The 19,253-nt window shown below is 39.5% G+C and overlaps 1 protein-coding gene across 1 annotated transcript; it reads right to left on the minus strand.

The window, feature by feature from the left end:
- Positions 1-434: 434 nt before the first annotated feature.
- On the minus strand, positions 435-18,674 carry LDHB (lactate dehydrogenase B). Its single transcript, XM_043881726.1, has 8 exons — positions 18,519-18,674; positions 15,595-15,729; positions 8,342-8,459; positions 6,705-6,878; positions 4,805-4,978; positions 3,806-3,923; positions 2,107-2,230; positions 435-805 (listed from the first exon to the last, which is right to left on the minus strand). The coding sequence occupies exons 2-8, from the start codon at positions 15,721-15,723 to the stop codon at positions 638-640; spliced, it is 1,005 nt and encodes a 334-aa protein (XP_043737661.1). The 5' UTR covers positions 15,724-15,729; positions 18,519-18,674; the 3' UTR covers positions 435-637.
- Positions 18,675-19,253: the final 579 nt, after the last annotated feature.

Raw genomic sequence — 19,253 nt, forward strand, 5'->3', positions numbered from 1 at the left:
CCTTGAGACTTCCCGGGCAGTCCAATGGTTAAGAATTTGCCATGTAATGCAGGAAATGCAGGTTCAATCCCTGGTGGGGGAACTAAGATCCCACATGCCATGGAGCAGTTAGACCAGTGAGCCACAACTAGCGTCTATGTGCTGTGCTGAAAGACCCCACATGACGCAATAATGATCCTGCATGTCACGGTTAAGACCTGACACAGCCCAATAAATTTAAAATACATGAAACAAAAAAATGGTAACATTCTTAGGACAACAAAATCACAGCACATGTTGTGACAAAGAATTGTAGTGCTGTTTGGTGGAAGAAGTACAGGATGAAATGTAGATGACAGAATTTAAGGAAATTTATGATATGGGGGAAGAATTATTTAAAAAACAAAGAAACAGATGGAAATCTTTCAGAAATTAAAGAATTCGAGAGACAGGAGCACACTACGCTAGGTGGTTTATTTTATTTGTTCAAGGACTCATCTTGCAAGCTTTAATAGCAAGCATGGGCTTTGATTCTGGGAGCCCAGATTCAGACTTAGGAAGACAAAAGCGAACTGTGCTCCATGTACATGGACGCAAACTAAAGGCTTGTGGTTAATCAAATCGTAGTTTTAAGTTTCTACAGCCTCGCAGCCAGAAGTCACAGGTCCTTTAGGTCCTTCTGGATGCCCCAGAGGGTATCTGCACTCTTCTTGAGTTGGGCAACCTCTTCATCCTTCAGCTTCTGGTTGATAACGCTGGTTAACCCCCGAGCATTCAGCACACATGGAAGGCTCAGGAAGACTTCATTCTCAATGCCATACATGCCCTGACAGAACAAGAAAAGCACAAGATTAAGAAATGAAACCAAAGGTAGAAACGACCACAGGTCCTGGGGTTGAACAGGACGAATTACAGGAAATTTGATAAGCATAAACTCCTCTAGTTTTTATCACTGACAGTCCTATCTATCTCTAATATTTGTATTTCAAATTTGATTTTGCACATAGAATATACAAATAGACTCTATGATAAAACTAGAATTTTTAAAGTACTTTATCAAACTTATTGACACCTCTCTGCTTATATGTCTTCAAATTAAATCACATTCAAATGTGGTTCTTATTGGGCTTTTTTTTTTTTCATGAAATTTTAAACATCCTGAAAACTCTTTAGTTAAGAAGATTCCAGGTAGTAGTTGACCTACAAAGTCCAGGAAAGTAACTGGAAGTCACACAAAGGCAAGATTCTTGGAATACTCAAGAACTGCTGAAAAAAAAAAAATCACGCAATTCCCCAAACACTGTACTGGTTTGTACGAAGTAATTTACTCACAGGATCAATTTAATTATGTAATTATTTTAGTATATTAATCAAGTCAGCTTAATATTTTCTTTTCTTTTTTTTAATTTAATATTTTCTTAAATTAGCTCTGAAAGTTTTTGTACATATACCAAAATGGAGGCAATAAACAAATTTTTATATATGGACTGGGGCAATTATCCAGTTTTGCCATACTTACTTTTAATTTTTTTTTGCTATAGTGTCAAAAAGCCAAACAACAATAACAAAAAAACCCTCAAAACATCTGATACATGCTTTATCCCCCAATACTTCTATATTTACCTCTTGTTTCTTTCAGTCTACTGCATTTTCCCTTACTTTTTCACTCCTGCTGTTGGCTTGCAGAAAATGAGTCAGTTATCTCAGTTTTATTTAAAAATAATCAATTTCTACTTAACTGTTACATAGCTTCTGAATTAAACTCAATTTGCTAAGGCATCAGTTGCTACATACATCAAAGCCAAGCTATAGTCTATAATACACCAACTTGAAATGAAACTATTAAACTTATTCAAATGATCATCTAAGAATATGCTGAATAAGACTCAGAGTTAATATTTAATTTGCCACATTATACAAAGGAGAATTATAAAAACGCATTTGATGTCTCAGCTTCTATAAACTTTTGCTCTTTTGGCCTAAGCTTCTGATAGAAATGAGTAAAGTTTCCATAAAACTTTGAGATGAAAAATAACTGTGGACTGAGACATTATCTCATCGTTCTTAAAATTCACCTACTTAAGGAATACTCGACGAGAAACCACCTAATATTTTGTAACAGTTTACCTTCACCATTGTTGACACTGGGTGAATCCTGGATAGATTTTTCAACATGGATTCAATAAGATCAGCCACACTTAATCCAATAGCCCAGTTGGTATATCCTTTTAGCTTGATGACTTCATAGGCACTAAGAAAAAAAAAATCATAAAGGAGATAATTACCAGATGCTTTGGTAACTAACCAGATGCTCTGGTGGTTTGATTCCTGTTGTCTCAACTCTGTCACCCTAAGAACAGTATTTAGACTACCTATCTCAGGGTCCACTTCTGTAAAATAAGGGTAACAATGGCATCTACTTCATAAGTTTGTTAAATGAGTTAATATATTAAGTAAAATATTTAAAACTTTAAAACTACATGGTAGGTACTATGTAGATGCTTTGACAAATTTAAGTAGTTTTTTGTATAAATGGCCATTTATAAAGTCACAGTGGTAGCATATACATTTTGCAACCAATCTTCTTATTTATAAACACAAATATTTCCAAAGAGATTAATAAAATCTGGGAACAATGTAAGTAAAAGAACCTTCACATTCACATTCAAAGGACAAACTACACCTTGATTTTCAGGTCCCTTTGAGGCAACTAATCACTGTCACCGAAAATACTATGACCAACTAACTTTTAAGAGCAAAGTGATGTCAAAACCTTGCAGACAACTTTCTGAGCGCAAATTATATACAGCTCTGAACCCACAAAGGCACTTTTATTTGAGAATTAGGTAGCAGGAGTAACTGAGTACTAGAAAAATGGGACTTAATGCAATCTATCACTAATTAAAAGACCTTGGGTGAGTTACATTGGGTTTATCTTAATGAAATCCTATGAATTATTTCAACTTTTTAAAGATCCTTTTTCTCCATATACAGGTCAAATTCTTAGGGGAAAAAAGTCATTAAAATTGAACTAAATGAAACGACATATTTGAGAAACCAGTTAGACTTATAATATAAACACCTTAAGACTTTGCAGAGGAGAAAACTGAGATTCAGTTTAAAGGTTAAATGGCTTCCCAATATTATACAGTTAGTGTCAAAAGACCCATAATTTCAGTCTAAGCCCACAATCTTTACTCTGGTCCAAAATGATACCTTATTTTATGATAAACATGAGGGTCATAGAGAGAATGGTTAGTCACAAAAGGCAGTTTTAAAAAACAGGGGAAAGGGGACATCCTTGGTTGGGTGTGGAGAGACACTGAATCAATGTTCAAGCTATTGATTGCTAATAGCTTGAAAACTATTAACAATTAATCAGTAAGTATCATTTTAGTCAATTATGACACAACAGTGCCTAGGTTTACTTTTCTAAATGAGCCAACTTTGTCATCTGTGAATTCCATGTTTCACTCCTATTACAACAGAATTTCTCTGGAAAAATATTTGCTTTCCCTAGGGGCACCAGCATACCAAGTTTGACCAGCATAAGTTAGTCTTGCCTCTTTCAGAAGATAATAGCTGCATATTTGCTATGCTGAGTCTATCTAAAAGAAAAAAAATAATTAAAAAATGAAAAGAAAAAGAAAAAAAAAAAAAACCACTCTCTCTCAAACGAACAAACAAAAAAAGAGTAAATTTTTTTAAAAGGAGAAAAAAAATTTTGGAAAAAGTCTATCTGAATAGGCAGCCATGGAAAGTGTTCCCGATTTTATCTAAGATGATATTAGTTGTCCTAAATCTTAAACCCCCTACCCCTGCTTACCTCTCAACCACCATCTTATGCACTTCCTTCCAATTTTCACTATCATTGTCTGTTCCCATTTCTGGATTCAGTTCCTGGAGAGAAACGCCTGCCACATTCACTCCGCTCCAAACAGCCACTATTGGGAGTGGGGGAGAGATAGGCATTTTACCTCTGACATTATTTAAAAAAAAAAAAAAATCTTCCCTTCTCTTAGTTCAGATTTCACCCTTGATGCAAGTTATCCACTAACTGCTCCAATGACAATTCACTCCCATACACTCCCCCCCAGGGACTAACATTTGCCGTCAAATCTGACCTTTTACCTTTCAACCACTTCGATGCAAACAGAATTGCTGTGTCAGACTTACAGGCGTTATGAAATTCTTCCCTTTCTGTGGGTTTGTGAAATCGTGAGGGATTCTAGTTTGGGACTATCCTAAACCCTGGGTTTGAGGAATTCTGAACTTTCTGCCTGCTTATATTTTAAAAAACTAAGTAGTATTTTTAAGACCCAGTTCTTACTGTACCAAAGTTCACTCTTCCAGAATTACACTACAAATTTTTCCAAGAAAAATTTACACCTTAACCTTTAGGGAGAAAATAGCCCCTTGCATATTGGGCAGAAGTGGTTTTAATAAAACCAATATTATCATTGTGTCTTGGATTATTACAGTTTTATACAATAAGCCTATTCAATGTATAATATTCAATGTTTAAGATGAAATGATGGAATTAGAATGTTTCAAAACTATCACAGTAATAACCATTTTTAAACCATTATTATCTAAATATATTTAACTAAGAATCATTAGTGGATACTAAACTTATGAGGCAAAAAACTGATAAGGAATCAGGAATTTACCCAGTCAGTATCAAAGTATTCTCTCACAATTACTTATCTGTAATGTGAAGTATGTGAAAATATAAACTACAATGTAAAAACAAAAAATTCAGAATGGCAGAAACAATATCCTAAGGACACAGCAAACACTATCCATGTTTTGTTTTGTTTTTTACCGCTTGAGTCGCCATGTTCTCCCAAAATCCATCCATGGCAGCTGCTGGGATGAATGCCAAGTTTTTCAGCCATAAGATAGCGAAATCTAGCAGAATCCAGATTACATCCACTCCCAATCACACGGTGCTTGGGTAATCCACTTAGTTTCCAGGTAACGTATGTGAGAATATCCACTAAAATTTTTAAAAATAATATATGTAAGCACATCAAAACTGATGTCAACTGCTATGTTAATCAGCGGCGTCCTGGTTTTCTCCTCTCCCCCCTGCTTCATCCCCCAAATGAGATGTGGCCAGAAAGATATAAATACTTGACTTTTCATAATTAGGGACCACGGGCGTTAGAAAGGTAAGAAAAACTTTTAAGCTGTATAGTCAAGAGATTGTAAAACATGAAAAATGCAATATTGCGGTTTTAATTTACATTATCATTGGAAACAAGAATATATGAGTCTTGCACATTAATTTACTATATATGGAAAGAAAGAAAAAAAGGGCTGAATATGGATCATCACTTAAGTTTCTTCCAATTCTAACATTCTAGGATTGTAACAACTGTTTTTAGAAATCAAAAGCTATAGGTTACTAAACAACCAAGGCACGCTGCTAAGTTACCTTTGGGAACAAGACAGTTTTCAGTAAACAATTATTATAATATAGGGTATTTGCATTTTCTAGTATTTAACAGAAAGAATTTAATGACAGAGCCTTTATTCTGGTGTGGTACAGAGGTAAAACCTGCCGGGCTGGAGAAGATCAGAGCATTTATACAGGCTAAGCTGTAAAAAGCAGGAAAATGTGCACACCAAGAAGGCAAGTCTCCACCCCCACTCTCATATACAGACCCTGGCTGAGATATTTTAAGGTCATTTTGGCCTGGATATCATAACCTCTTCCTTGGCAACACTGACTCAGTAGGAGTGACTCCCTGGAGACTTAAGACTTTGAAGCTATACCTGGAAAAGTTGTATAACCAGTTAATAATGTCTGCCTTAAGCACAGGATGTAGCAACTTCATTTGTGCCTGCTGTTTGTCACTCATGCCCTACATCTATTTGCCACTCTCTATTTATGAGAAATTTTAGATACAAGGTTGACTGGGAAACTCCAAGCCAAGATGGTCTTGCTGGCTCCCAACTCTCAATATCCCATAAAATTTAAGGATTTTCCTGGCTCTCACAATGTTTCTCTACGTGAAGTATCAGAGGTAATCAGCTTTACCATTTAACAACATATTTATCTACTGTGCTTACCAATAAAAAGTAAGCTTGGTGGCAAATTATAGGCAAAAGAAGTGTGAAACAGTGAATTCTGACTCTTTGGGCTGAAAGAATACAATTCTTTCTAATCAGAAATTTTAAGTTACAACATTTGGTGTTAAACGTGTATTTGTCCATCAACAGGCTATTTTCCATCTTTAAACCTAGAGTAATCAATGGCTTTAACTCCTTAAAAAAAAAAATCAGTCAACTTAATTTTCAAGAATTTTAGAAATAAGAAGACTAAAGTGCATTTTCTGGAAAATAGAAGGTCAAATATGCTAAAATATTCCTTCCAATCTGGAGCCACATTCAAATGCCTCATTTTGTATCCCAGGATAATCTTAATAGAAAATTTTTAAAGCTTTTAGACTTTCCAACAAACCCAGATAAAATAAGGAGATGAAACTGCTTTATATAAAGCTCTTCTCACATTCTTCCGCATGTGGCCTGGGAATGTGCCAGGGGTTTTGCAAACATCATTCTCTGTAGCCAATTAATGGAAGACACGTGAATTGCTTAGGCCAAACACCAGAAAAGATTTTTTATAAGTTAAAAAAAAAAAAAAAAAGGAAAAGAAAAAAAAAAATCCCAAAGTAATGAATTGAACAGAACTGATCCTTAAGACATCACAATGATACCTGGGTTGGAAACCACAATGATGATGCAGTCAGGACTGTACTTGACAATCTGAGGAATGATGAACTTGAAGACGTTAACGTTCCTTTGCACCAAATTCAGGCGACTCTCCCCCTCCTGCTGGCGAACTCCTGCAGTTACCACCACGATCTTGGAATTGGCAGTGACAGAGTAATCTTGAAGGAGAGGAGAAAAGGACTTTACATACAACTCTGCATCAAAACATGCCATGTGAGATGCTCTAGGAACCCAAACATACAATAAGCTCATGGAATGTTTATGTGAGAATTACATTTTCTGTGTAAGGTTGAGTTGCAACACCAGTGTTCCATGGTGTTCTTCTTCCTCCTTGAGCCATGTGGAACCATTCTGACCATAACACTAGCTCAGAAAATGAACCCAGGAAACAAAGACGGCCCTAAATTATGTTTCTTGTTAACAGATTCAAAATTGTATTGGCTTTAGAGAATATCGGATTGTCAGGAATAATACAAAGTATAAACAGTGAGTGCAAAGTTCAACTGGCAGTCATCCAACAAAAAAGCAATTGGAAGGTACTGTCAACTTGTAATGTTAATTCAATTTATGAAGGCTAAAGAAGGCACTCAAGTGTTTGTTCTTGGCTAGAATTTAATTTCTAATACTCAGTATTTTAAAGAAGCTTATTGTTTTTAGCAGTGAGTTTCTCTAGAGAGTATTTTATTTTTTACCCCAAGCAAGTGAATCCTTTTCTCAAATCATAGACATTTTGATTGGATGTGGTCTTTAGACTCAATACTTATGGATGACTCATAGAATTAAACCATGTTGCTATGTGACTTTTGACAGTTACTAATTTATCAGCTTCCTCTTCCATAAAATGGAGGTAATAAGACCCACTTTTCACAGGGCTGCAGTGAAGATGAGACATGCTACAAGTTTCACAATACCCAGAATGCTAATAATTCAATAAGTAACAGCGATCATTAGCAGAGGACTTGCCCTGTGACTCAGATGGTAAAGAATCTGCCCGCAATGTAGGAGACCTAGGTTCGATCCCTGGGTTGGGAAGATCCCCTGGAGAATGGAATGGCAACCCACTCCAGTATTCTTGCCTGGGTAATCCCGTGGACAGAAGAGCCTGGGGGTTATGGAGGGGTCCATGTGGCGGCAAAGAGTTGGACATGACTGAGTGATTGACACACACACTATTATTATTAGTAGTAGCAGGATTAGTAGTATTGTTAGAAATTATTTTGGAGGCTGGACATTACTATATCTGTAGGCACAGCCATATTACTGCATAAATGCATTAATCCAGAACAAAGATGGCTAGAATACAAATTTATTTAGATTCTTGAGGCACTCAAATTATTTTGTGCAAACATTTTTTCGGATCTAAAACATCCCTGTTCTCAGGTATGTGTAAGTAAGCATTTGGATCCAATTTCCTTGTGCCTTGCACACTGTATATGTGCAAGGCACAAGGGGGAGGGTTTACAGAGATAACAATTATGATTGTCCCTGAGGATGAATTGGACCCAGAAGGAAACAAGAAACTGCTGACATTAGATTCACCGGGATGGGAAAACCTGTTTTCTCTCAGGGAGTGAGGGTATCAATTTATTATTTGATCACTTTGGTCATGAAAGGAGCCTACCTTTGTCTGCCACAATTTTTGGTGTCTGAAGGAATAAGCTCCCATGCTGCAGGTCCATCATTTCTCCCTTGAGTTTATCTTCCAAAACATCCACAAGAGCAAGCTCATCAGTCAGGGACTATAAACACAAAAAGAGCTGTTAGGACTCCAAGCCACTCAAGGACACCTCAGTTCACAGTATTTAAGTCAAAGACCCTTGAAATGGAAATGCCCAATGTCTAAAAACCTAGGGAAGAATTTTTACCATGGAGTTAGGTGTGCTTTCAACAATTTGATGATGAAACATTTTGAATAATGAACTATTAATATTTGATACCATTTTTGTTTTAAAGAATTTCACCTCTAGTACTCAATGGACATTCAGTGAGCTTGATATAATTGTTTTAAGAATCTGTAAACATGCAAGAATTGTGATTCAACAGTGGCCTCAGGGTGCTCAAGTCTTCACATTAAAGGAGGGTGAAGGCAAAAAAATAGACTCACAAAGACCTAGAAACAGTCTTGGGCATTGTGTCCATCCTGAAGGTCACTCCTAGTTTGGAGGGATTTAGAGAGGGCAGATTTCATTTAAAACAAGAGGCTCAGTTCACTTCAGAGCAGGCTTTGAAGCCCTGGTTGAAGCTAGGAACCCTCAGGTTGGCTCTGACTAATTTGAACATCCTGCTGATGAAAGATAAGAGTCAGGAGCACAGGGCTACAGGGCTAGTGAATTCTCCATACGCTTTCAAGGCAAACTTGGCCAGTGTCAATGTTTTCTTATTTTCTATTCCGATTGTCATCTTGTGCCATCCATCCCAAGTAATACCCTCAATCAACTATCCTGTCTGCTTTTCAGCAAGTCCTCAATCTTTTCTCCTCAGGAAAAGGGAGCTGTTGATCTGTTGTTGTTCAGTTGTGTCTGACTCTGTGACCCCACAGACTAAAGCATGTCAGGCTTTCCTGTCCTTCACCATCTCCCGCAGTTTGCTCAGATTCGCGTGCATTAAGTCAGTGATGCCATCTAACCACCTAATTCTCTACCACCCCCTTCTCCTTTTGCCTTCAATCTTTCCCAGCATCAGAGTCTTTTCTAGTGAATCGGCTCTTCGCATCAAGAGATATAGTTGCGTTTAAATAACCTTTCAGCTTTTAACATCAGTTGTCTTTAAGACTCCAGGCCTCCAATGCAGAAGGCACAGGTTTGATCCCCGGTCAGGGAACTAAGACCCTGCGTGTCATGCAACATGGCCCAAAAACTTAAAAAATAAGTGAGTCAGTTGTCTTCTGAAAACTCGTAATTTACAAATTCTATTTCTTTTTTTTAATCATATTTTTGACCATGTCCTGTAGCGTGTGGGATCTTAGTTCCCCGACCAGGAGTCAAACCCATGCCTCCTACCTTGGGAGCACGGGGTCTTAACCACTGGATCACCAGGGAAGTCCCTACGAACTCTTTTAAAAAGCAATTAACCCTTCCCATTGACCTATCACCCAAATCCTGGCCTTTATTGCTTTTCAGGCTCTTAGCAAAATAATTCACCTAATATGTGAAGGATAGTTTGATAAGTTATGTAAAGGGGGAAAAGTATGAAGTAACTCAGGTTCAGAAAGTGCTTTGAAGGCTAAGATAGAATAATCCATGTGGAATTGGGAAGGGTCAGGAAGGCTCTGAGCAGCAGAGGGAAAGGCAGAGAAAGAGAGAAGAGGCTGCCAATAAGAAAACTCGACCCAGTTAACTTGCCAGCAAAACAGGTCCTGCTCCAGGTCGGAGCCTAGGAATAAAGACTGTCACCTGTTTCTAGAAAACCAGTGTCGGCTGGCCTGAAGCAGGGAGCTACAATAGGCTTGCTTGGGAGGGTTTCTCTGAGACTCAAACTTCCCTGTGACTGAATGCATTCTTAGTTCCAAGCAGTTGATTTCACTTGCCAACTTCAAAGGACCCTTTTATGAACTGGGGGTTGCTTTGTTGTTGCTCAGCCACGGAGTCATGTTCGACTCTTTGTGACCCCATGGACTGCAGCACGCCAGGCTTCCCTGTGAAGTATTTTCTCCTTCCATGTATGTCAAATGCAGGCATTAATGTTCACCCCTTTTCACTTACACATGTTTTTAACACTTAAAATGGTTTCGTTCCTTTGCAAGATCACACAAAGCTCTTGCTTGTTTCTGGAGCCCTAAATTCATTCCAGAGAACTTCATAACCATTCCTTTCAGGTGCCAAGTACTGGGGATGTCACTCTTATTTTGGGGACATCACATGTGTGCTGTTGAAGTCAAGGGGCACAACAATTTGGGGCTTAAGTGGAAAAGGATGTCACAGGATCTCAGATCTCTGTTTTGTCTCTGTGGGTAGAGAATTGGCGGAGAAGTGCATAGTCAGCTGGCAAGGAAGGAAGAGATCCAACACTTGGAGAAAATAATTGCAGCGCTGAATTTAGCTGCATTTATGCGACTGAATATCCTCCCAGTGGGAGGCAGGCAAACAGAAGATGTGTGACTAAGTACTGACACTTGGACTTAAATAAATCTTTCTGTATTCACCTAGTGTATACTAGCCAATGAATTTACCACATGTATATTCCACTTAAGCTGCATATTTTAAAATGATCAATACATCAAGGCTTAGATTAACTGCAAAAGCACTAACTTATTGAGGAACAAGGTCAGTTAGAAGCCAAGAACAACATTTGTTGATAGCCTGTTTAACATAAGACAAAAATCGTCACTTTGGACTTTCCTGGTGGTTCAGTGGTTAAGACTCTGTACTTCCACTATAGTGGACACAGGTTCAAATCCTGGTGGAGAAACTAAGATCCGGAATGCTGGACGGCTTGGCCAAAAAAAAAAAAAAAAAAAAAATTATTATCTCTTAATCTAAGTCCTATGTGGACCAGACATAGCCACAACCTACCTCTTGGTCCCTGAGCTAGCAAACTATTGTTTTTGTTGCTTTTTAGTTGCTAAGTCACATCCAACTGTGCTACCAGTACTTTAATATTTGATGGCTGCATTCTGCATTTTTATATTCAAGTGTTTAGTCTGCATGACATTTTGTGGGAGGAAAAGGTATAACTTTTTCCAAATAGCTAAATGGACAACCACCGCTTATTCAATAATTTGGTTTTCTTCTCTGGCATGTCCCTTTGTATTAAATATTCTTTGGTTTTGTTTCTGGGTTTTGAGTCTGTTCCATTAGCCTGTCTATTCTTGTACAAACACCAAATTCTAATTAAGTTTCACTTTTAGGCCAAGTCTTGCAGTGCAAAAACTACTTTGCAGTATGTCTGTAATTACATTGCTCTGTATGCTGTGTTTATAGAAGAATGTGACTACAGCTGACTGACAGACACTCAAACCAAAAACAGCTGGTCAGAGGCTAAGGGCAGAATAATCACATGGAAGCTCTATATGACCTTGACAACGTGATGGGGTCTTGGCAGCCAAAGCAGACACCTTATGATTGGTAGGGCTGACAGGAGAAACCAGGAAAAAGGAAAAGCTCTGATTAAAATTTGACCAGATATAAGTGCTGTTTCTTAGTAAGAGGAATATCCATTATTTAATACATGTTCACTACTCAACGTGCCAGGCATTATTCTACTAGTGAGGAATATAGTAATGAACAAATCTGACAAGGTTCCTGCTCTCATGGAATGTACCAGGAAGGGGAGAGGAGTGAAGCAAACAATTTAAGATGGTTCTGATCATGGAAATGCTATAAGCAGCGCAAGGCAGAGTGAAGTTAAAGGAAATGGAAGGAAGCTTACTTGGTATTGGATGATTAAGGAAGACCCATCTGCAAAGGCCTGATATGAATGATAGGAGGGAGTTAACTCTGATGATCCAAGGCAGTCATTCCAAGGAAGGGAAATCAAGTTCTAAAAGGGTTTAAGGGACTTCCCTGGTAGTTAAGAATCTGCCTCCCATGCAGGGGGTGCAGGTTCGATCCCTGGCTGGGGAACTAAGATTCCCACATGCCACAGAGCCACTAAGCTCAAGCACCGCAACTGCTGAGCCCGTGCAATCCAGAACCTGTGTGCCGTAACCAGAGAGCCTACGCCAACCACAAAAGATCCTGCAGGCTGCAGCTAAGACCAGACACAGCCAAATAAATACAATAATTTTTAAAATGCTTTTTAAAAATAAAAGGGTTTAAGCTATAGGCTTCCCTGGTGGCTCAGGGAATTTGCATTTAATAATCTGCCTGCAAAGTAGCAGACCCAGGTTCGATCCCTGGGTTGGGAAGATCCCCTGGAGAAGGAAATGGCAACCCACTCCAGTATTCTTGCCTGGAGAATTCCATGGACAGAGGAGCCTGGTGGGCTACAGTCCATGGGGTCACAAAGAGTTGGATATGACTGAGTGGCTAATACTGAAGCTGTGATGATCTTAGTGCTTTGAAGAGGGGAGAAGGTAAGAGATGAAGTCAGAGGTGGGCACCAGCCACCGCATAGCACTGGAAGGAATCCACAACATTCCGAATGGTACCCCCTGGAGGTGTGCACCCTGTCTTGCTCTGAGAGACACGCAGGGAAAGATCCTCCCTGTATTTCATTTATGTATGCAGTTCTAAGCAGGGGAGCTATTTTTATACAATGGTTTCCATGTTGGCAATTAGGATGTGGAAAATGGGCAAGAGAAGCAGAAAACATTAGCATCTTTGTCATGGTGGAGGTTGGACTCAGGTACCTCCATGGGCCCAGTCAAGGTACGAACCTTCTCAACCAGTCTGATGCCCTAGCTCATCCCCTTTCTGGGCCAAAGCATTGTGTATCCTCTGAAAACCACACCGGGGATGTAAGATCTTTGAGATCTTAATTAAGGCACTTAATCGTTCTGAGTTTGTGTTTTTCCACCAGTAGTATAGTGATGACAACATTCCCTAGAAACTTTGTAGAGGAATAAAGTAATATATACTTAACAAAATAGAATTGGCTAGTTCCCTTTCTTTCTCTCTCTCTTTTGGGTATCTTTATTATTAAAGGAATGGGGCTTATAATCCTTACCAAATAGTAATAACAACTTTGACTCTAATCCTTCCCCGTTACAAGAAGATTTAAACATTTTTAATTAGTAAAATGGTCCTTGAACAAGGCAGTCCTTCCTTCTCAGAAGCTCAGCTGAAAGATTCCTACTGTGCTAGGGGCCTGGTTGGTTCTCAAGCACTTGAATTGGGCCAAAGTATTATATAACAGCAGAGAGAGTCAATTAAATTATTTATCAAAGAGGACTTTGCATTTACAATTAAAACAATCAGAGAGGTTCTCAGAGAATAACGATAGCTCAGATATATTGCTAATTTCCTAAAACGTCCAAATTTTGAGTTTAGCTTAAGGAATGAAAAATCTTTACTATTTTATTAATACATTTATGTTTGGGGCAGGGAGAGAGAAATTATCAGGAGTCTGGGATTAACACATACACAATACTGTAGGACCTGTGAACTGTTCTCAATTATCTTGTAATACTCTATGATGAGAAAGAACCTGGAAAAGAATATACATATACATATACATACGTATAACTGAATCAGCTTGCTGTACACTTCAAACTAGCACAATATTGTAAACCAACTATACTTCAATTAAAAAAAAAATTGTCTTTAATTGCCCAACACTAGCATAGAATAAAAAGAAATGCCAGAGTTACTGTGGTTAAGAGTTCAGAGTCCCGGGCTCAAATACAGCTCAACCATCACCAACTGTGTGATAATAGGCAGGCGGCCACTTAATCTAGTCAAGCCTCAACTACCGTATCTGGAAACAGGATATGAACAGTTTCCATTTATTGAGATTACTGTTTAAATAAAGCATTTTAAACAAAACACTTAAAATATGTTACACAATAAATATTTTAAAAGAAAAGTAAGCTGGAATATTTTTTTCCATTTTTATTGGTATGCATGGTAAACATTAAATTGTGGTTATTTATTTCCCCTGTAACTTGGGGAGCAGCTCTTCTCCTAAATTAGGGGAACCTAGTCAATTAAACTAGCCAGGAAAAATGCAAAAGAATAAAACTTTCATTGGCGTGCACTACACATTTTAGTTGATTTCTCTGATGATTCTTTCCTCAGTGAAGATTCAGAATTTGATCCTTTAGAATTTAAATTTTATAGACAGAAATATGCTTGCCTAGGAGTTATTCCAGCAGCCTTCGCATACAATACAAAAAGACAGTGTGTTCTACCGAAGGCCCAGCAACATTTTTTGAGGCAGGGGATCCCCATAAAAAACATTTAAAACAGCCTTCAGAAAACAATGAAGTAATTAGAGAGGAGGCAAACTAAAAGTCTATGGAGGTATGTGGGGAAATATAATCTAGAGGAGTGGAAGGTGCTAGAAGCATGTTATCAGTATTAAAGCTTCTGATGTTGATAACTGATTATGTTAGAATATGTCCTATTCTGAGGAAAAGTACTCAGATAGAAGGAAGGCCATGTCTGCATTTATTCTCAAAGGGTTCAGAAAAAAGCCCCATATGCACACACATGCATACACTCATACACACAGGCACACATTTGTGTGCACACACAAACAGAAATACATTAAGAACTGGTAAATCTGGGTGAAGTGAATACGGAAGTTTTACTTTTTAAAAAATACTCTTGCAAATTTTCTGTAAATTTGAAATTACATTAAAATTAAACAACTGAGTGAAGGCTTGAGGGGAATAATATAGGATATTTCCATGACCTCAAAAAGCAGCTGTGCCGATAACGAGGCAAGATAACATTACACACCTCCTGATGTAACGCACTGTGAGGACAGGCCATCACCTGGTCATAATGCCACCCCCAAATATAACCTGAACTCAGTTACAAACATCAGACCAACATTAATCGAGGGGCATCCTACAAAACTGATGTCTCTTCAAACTGACCAGTAACATGAGAGATGAAGAAGGGCTAAGTTCCAGATTAAGGAAGAATAAAGAGACATGAAAAGTATACAATAATATGATCTTGGACTAGGGGAGAAAAGGTATGATTCTGATAACTGGAGAACTATAATCTGGGTACTGTATAGTAAATAATAGTGTTTAATCAGTATTATTGAGTACAGTAAGTCTATTGTATCAGATAAGAATGTCATTCTCTCAGGAAATATTTGCTAATGTGTTTAAAGATAAAGCATCACCAGGTCTACAACTTATTTTAAAATTTTCACGGGAAAAAAAAACCTTTTAAAGATACAATCAAATTCTCAAAAGCCTAAAGAGACTGCATACACATGATGAAACTACCTATCACGTATGGAGTTCTTGAAAAGTACCTTTCCCAGAATGCTGATGGCACATGCCATACCAACTTGTCCAACACCCACTACAGTGATCTTATTGTTTGGGGTTGTTCCCTCTTCTTCGGCAACTGGTGCAATCAGTTTGTCCTTAAGAGTTGCCATTGTGCCCTGAAAGAAAATAATCAAAATATGATACATGTATCCACTTGAGAAACAGGAAGGGAAACTTGTAATGTTAGTGTTGCAAGTTTGAATCCAAATACATTTTAAAATGAGCCTAATGGTATTCCAGAACACAGTTTCTTTAAAAAAAAAGAAAAAGAAAAAATGTGACCCACTAACAAAAATTTCAAGACAAAAATCTCCATGAAGCCCTTTAGAGTTTGCGTTCTTCTCTTCAGCCTATGACTATCTAGTTGTATTTAACAAAGCTGTAATAATTGTCTTGTGGCTATTCATTTCCTGGATAAACAACATTTAGATTAGCTGATTGGTTTCCATGCTCCCTACAGAATATTTATTTAAGTTAGGGCCCAGTATTAACCCATATTAAACTTGGTCTAAAAGAAGAGCTACTTATGAATATAATTTGAATAAAATTTCTACTATCAATGGTTATTATCACTCTTAGAAGATAGGGACCAACTGGTTTGTCTATTTTCTTCTTCTACTGAGGTCTCACTTAAAATTTGTCAGTGTACTGGACATACAATGTGTGCTTCAATAAATACAATAATGATAAAATAGTGACAAATATGTTTGCACAAAATCTGTAAAAATTATTACTCTGAATTCCTTTTGTGTGCCTTGGAAGCTTACTGGAAGGTGGGTAGATACTTAATACATTTCCCCCCAAAGGGACCACATAAGGAAAACACCAGCCTTTGAGTCAGCTTCTTTCCAGCCATTAAAGAAAAAGTAAAAATAAATAAATAAAGTTTTTTTTTTAAAAAAAGAAGGAAACTGTTAGGAAGCATTTATACAAGTAACACCAACTGTATTTCTCTCATCAGGTTATCAGGTGAGTTTTCTGGATAAATAAAACAAATGGTGAAACTTGGTGTATCAACCTGCCTTCTTAAAGAGAGGATTCAGATGATATTTTTTAAAAAGCCCTCTCTTCAAAATTAAGTATCATTTATAATTATAACCCATTAAAATGTCTACTATTTGTGTCTGCCTTTTCCTTTGCTGCAGACAGCCACGTGGCAGGGCAAGGTCCCTCTTTCAAATTGTACCCCTGCTTCCCAGTCTGGTTTTTTGTTTCTCATCTGCAAAGGACTAAGTAACAAAACCTGGTTGAGTAATTGTATATATTAGGTAAGAGTCAGTAAGACTCCTAGTTGGAATAAAGTACTTGAATTTGGAGACAACTGTTTAGCAACTGTTTCGTTCTATAGCTATTTCCCCCCCAAAAAAACTATTCCCCACCAATCATTAGGGTCTATGCTGGGAGATTATTTTGCCTTTCCAAAGTACATTGGCAGTTTTCTCCTGGATGCTAGAGAAAAAAAGAAATATACAATGGTGCAAATGTTTCCACAAATAGATGACCTTGCAGTGAAATTTACACGTCCTGCATTTTGAGCAGTTGAGCAGAATCCGGAAGAATGAATGCTGCCTCTCCTGCTGAACTGAGATACAAAGGCTAAGTTTCTCTTCATCACGGTATTTTCACTAGTTGGTTTAAGATCTTCTAGGTATAGAGGATCCAGCAAAGCGGTGGAAAACAAAAATCCAGAAAGACTGCTCTAGAAATACAGATTAGTCGTTCAGATAGACCTTTTAAACTATCTGGGGAATTTCAGATATGACATTGTAGAGGCTTGAGCCAATACAGATTTTCTTTCAGATCTTTCTACAGAAATGTGATTTAAATTTTTTTTTCTTTAACAGGGGTTCTTTAATAGGGTTGTAAGAAATGACAAGAAAATGTTTTATATCATACACAGGCCTGTTTCAAGATCAGTGGCGGCTTGTAAGGACAAAAAATGAAAAACAGGGTAAAAATAATCGATACTTGGTCCTTTTCATCCCCAAGCTCCTGCCCCTTCTGTGGATATAAATCACTAGAAAAGAATCCGTGCCTTTAGTTCAGAACAAAGCTCCACTTTTCAGACTATCTCGATTCTAACCTTCTAAACAGCCAATTTTTGCCCTGCAATTCCTCGGCTGAGAGCCGGCTCTCCCCTCCCCCACTCCATCCCTCCAGCCCGCAGTGCCGACCGCCCACGGGCAACCTCTTCCTCTTCGCGCCGCAGCGCTGAGCTCAGGTCACCAGGGGAGGCAGCCACCACGGATCTCCCCAGAGAAGGTCTCTAGCGTGGAAAAGTCTAGGCCTTTCTAAACTCTCAACACCCAAAGCCGGTAAATAAACAGCATCCGAAGCATCAAGGAAAAAAAGGCCAGAAACGAGCCGGCCCATCGCTCCGGGAAGGGCTGGGGAGAGGCTAAGGGCAGGGCCAAGATCATCCTTCACTCTCATCCCCGAAAAGCCGGGCGTTTATCCAGGCCCGAGGTCGTGGGCGCCAACAGCCCCCTCATCCCCCAGTTTCACGGGTCGCCTGGCCCCTTCTCCCTGCCCCGACTCCTCCGGCACGTGTCCGGGCGCCCGCCAGCAGGCACCGAGGGTGATGCGGCCGCCATGAACCCATCAAGGACACGCAGGACCGGGATGTAGCGGCAAATGCGACAAATCCGTCCCCCGGGAGGGCACAGACTGGCCGCGAGCTCCGATGGGCGGCCGACACAGCCCGGAGATCGGGCGGAGGCCCTCGGCTCCGCCGGGTCCCCCAGCCCCGGGACAGGGCCCCCGCCCCAACCCGATCCGGATGCTCAGGGCTCCAGGCCCGCGAGCTCAGATGTCCTTCCTGGTCCTTCGCCCGCTGAGTCTTGCTGCACAAGTCCCACCAGGTCTTTCCGCAGAGCCAGGATGCAGGGTCCCAGCTGAAACCTACCAGGGGAAAGAAAGTTCTCCAGACAGTGGTGAGGGCTGCACGAAGAAGACGAGGTCAGCAGCGTGCGTCTCCTCCGGCGCAGGATCAGCAAGGAGGGAGGAAGAGCAGGCGGGCCCGCCCCTTGGCCGCCTCCGAGCTTCCTCTATTGTGATTGGAAACCCGAGCACCGCCCACCCCTCCCCCCGGCTCGTTCAATCCTCTTCAAGGACAAGGGCTCCGGTGCGCCCACGCCCTCCCTCGGCCCAATTGAGGAGGTCACCTTCTGGCCGCTAAGGCGGCCGCGATCTCTGCTAGCCTCCGGACTTAAAGACTCTTGCACACAGAGGCTGCGTTATTTCTGAAACCTGGCCATCTTCAGCCCTTCTGGACTCTCACGCTCTTGATTGGATAAATTTAGTCCCAGTAGAAGTAAATTTCTCTTTGGCATTCCAGGTCAACTTTAGAGGACCACTCTTCTAAGCTGAGATGCTGCTGGTGTGTGTAGTTTCTCTGGAATAATCCTCCTGCTTCTGGAGTTCATTTGATGGAAGGGTTTTCCCCACCTTAACTCAGCAAATAGGCAGTAACTACCTACTGGTGGCTCATCGGTAAAGAATTCGTCTGCTAATGCAGGAGATGCAAGAGAGGCAGGTTTGATCTCTGGGTTGGAAAGGTGCCTTGGAGGAGGAAGTGGAAATGGCAACCCACCCCAGTATTCTTGCCTGGAAAATTCCTTGGACAGAGAAACCTGGCAGG

Source organism: Cervus elaphus, chromosome 22 (genome assembly GCF_910594005.1).
Source record: "Cervus elaphus chromosome 22, mCerEla1.1, whole genome shotgun sequence".
NCBI classification, from domain to species: Eukaryota; Metazoa; Chordata; class Mammalia; order Artiodactyla; family Cervidae; genus Cervus; species Cervus elaphus.

Excerpts from the sequence above, each read along its gene's own strand:
- LDHB (XM_043881726.1), bottom strand. The coding sequence starts at position 15,723 with ATGGCAACTCTTAAGGACAAACTGATTGCACCAGTTGCCGAAGAAGAG. Across the intron at positions 3,924-4,804 it reads AGAACATGGCGACTCAAGCG|TGGCTGTTTGGAGCGGAGTG; the intron begins GTAAAAAACAAA and ends CACTCCCAATAG. Across the intron at positions 2,231-3,805 it reads CATAAGATGGTGGTTGAGAG|TGCCTATGAAGTCATCAAGC; the intron begins GTAAGCAGGGGT and ends TTTTTTTCTTAG.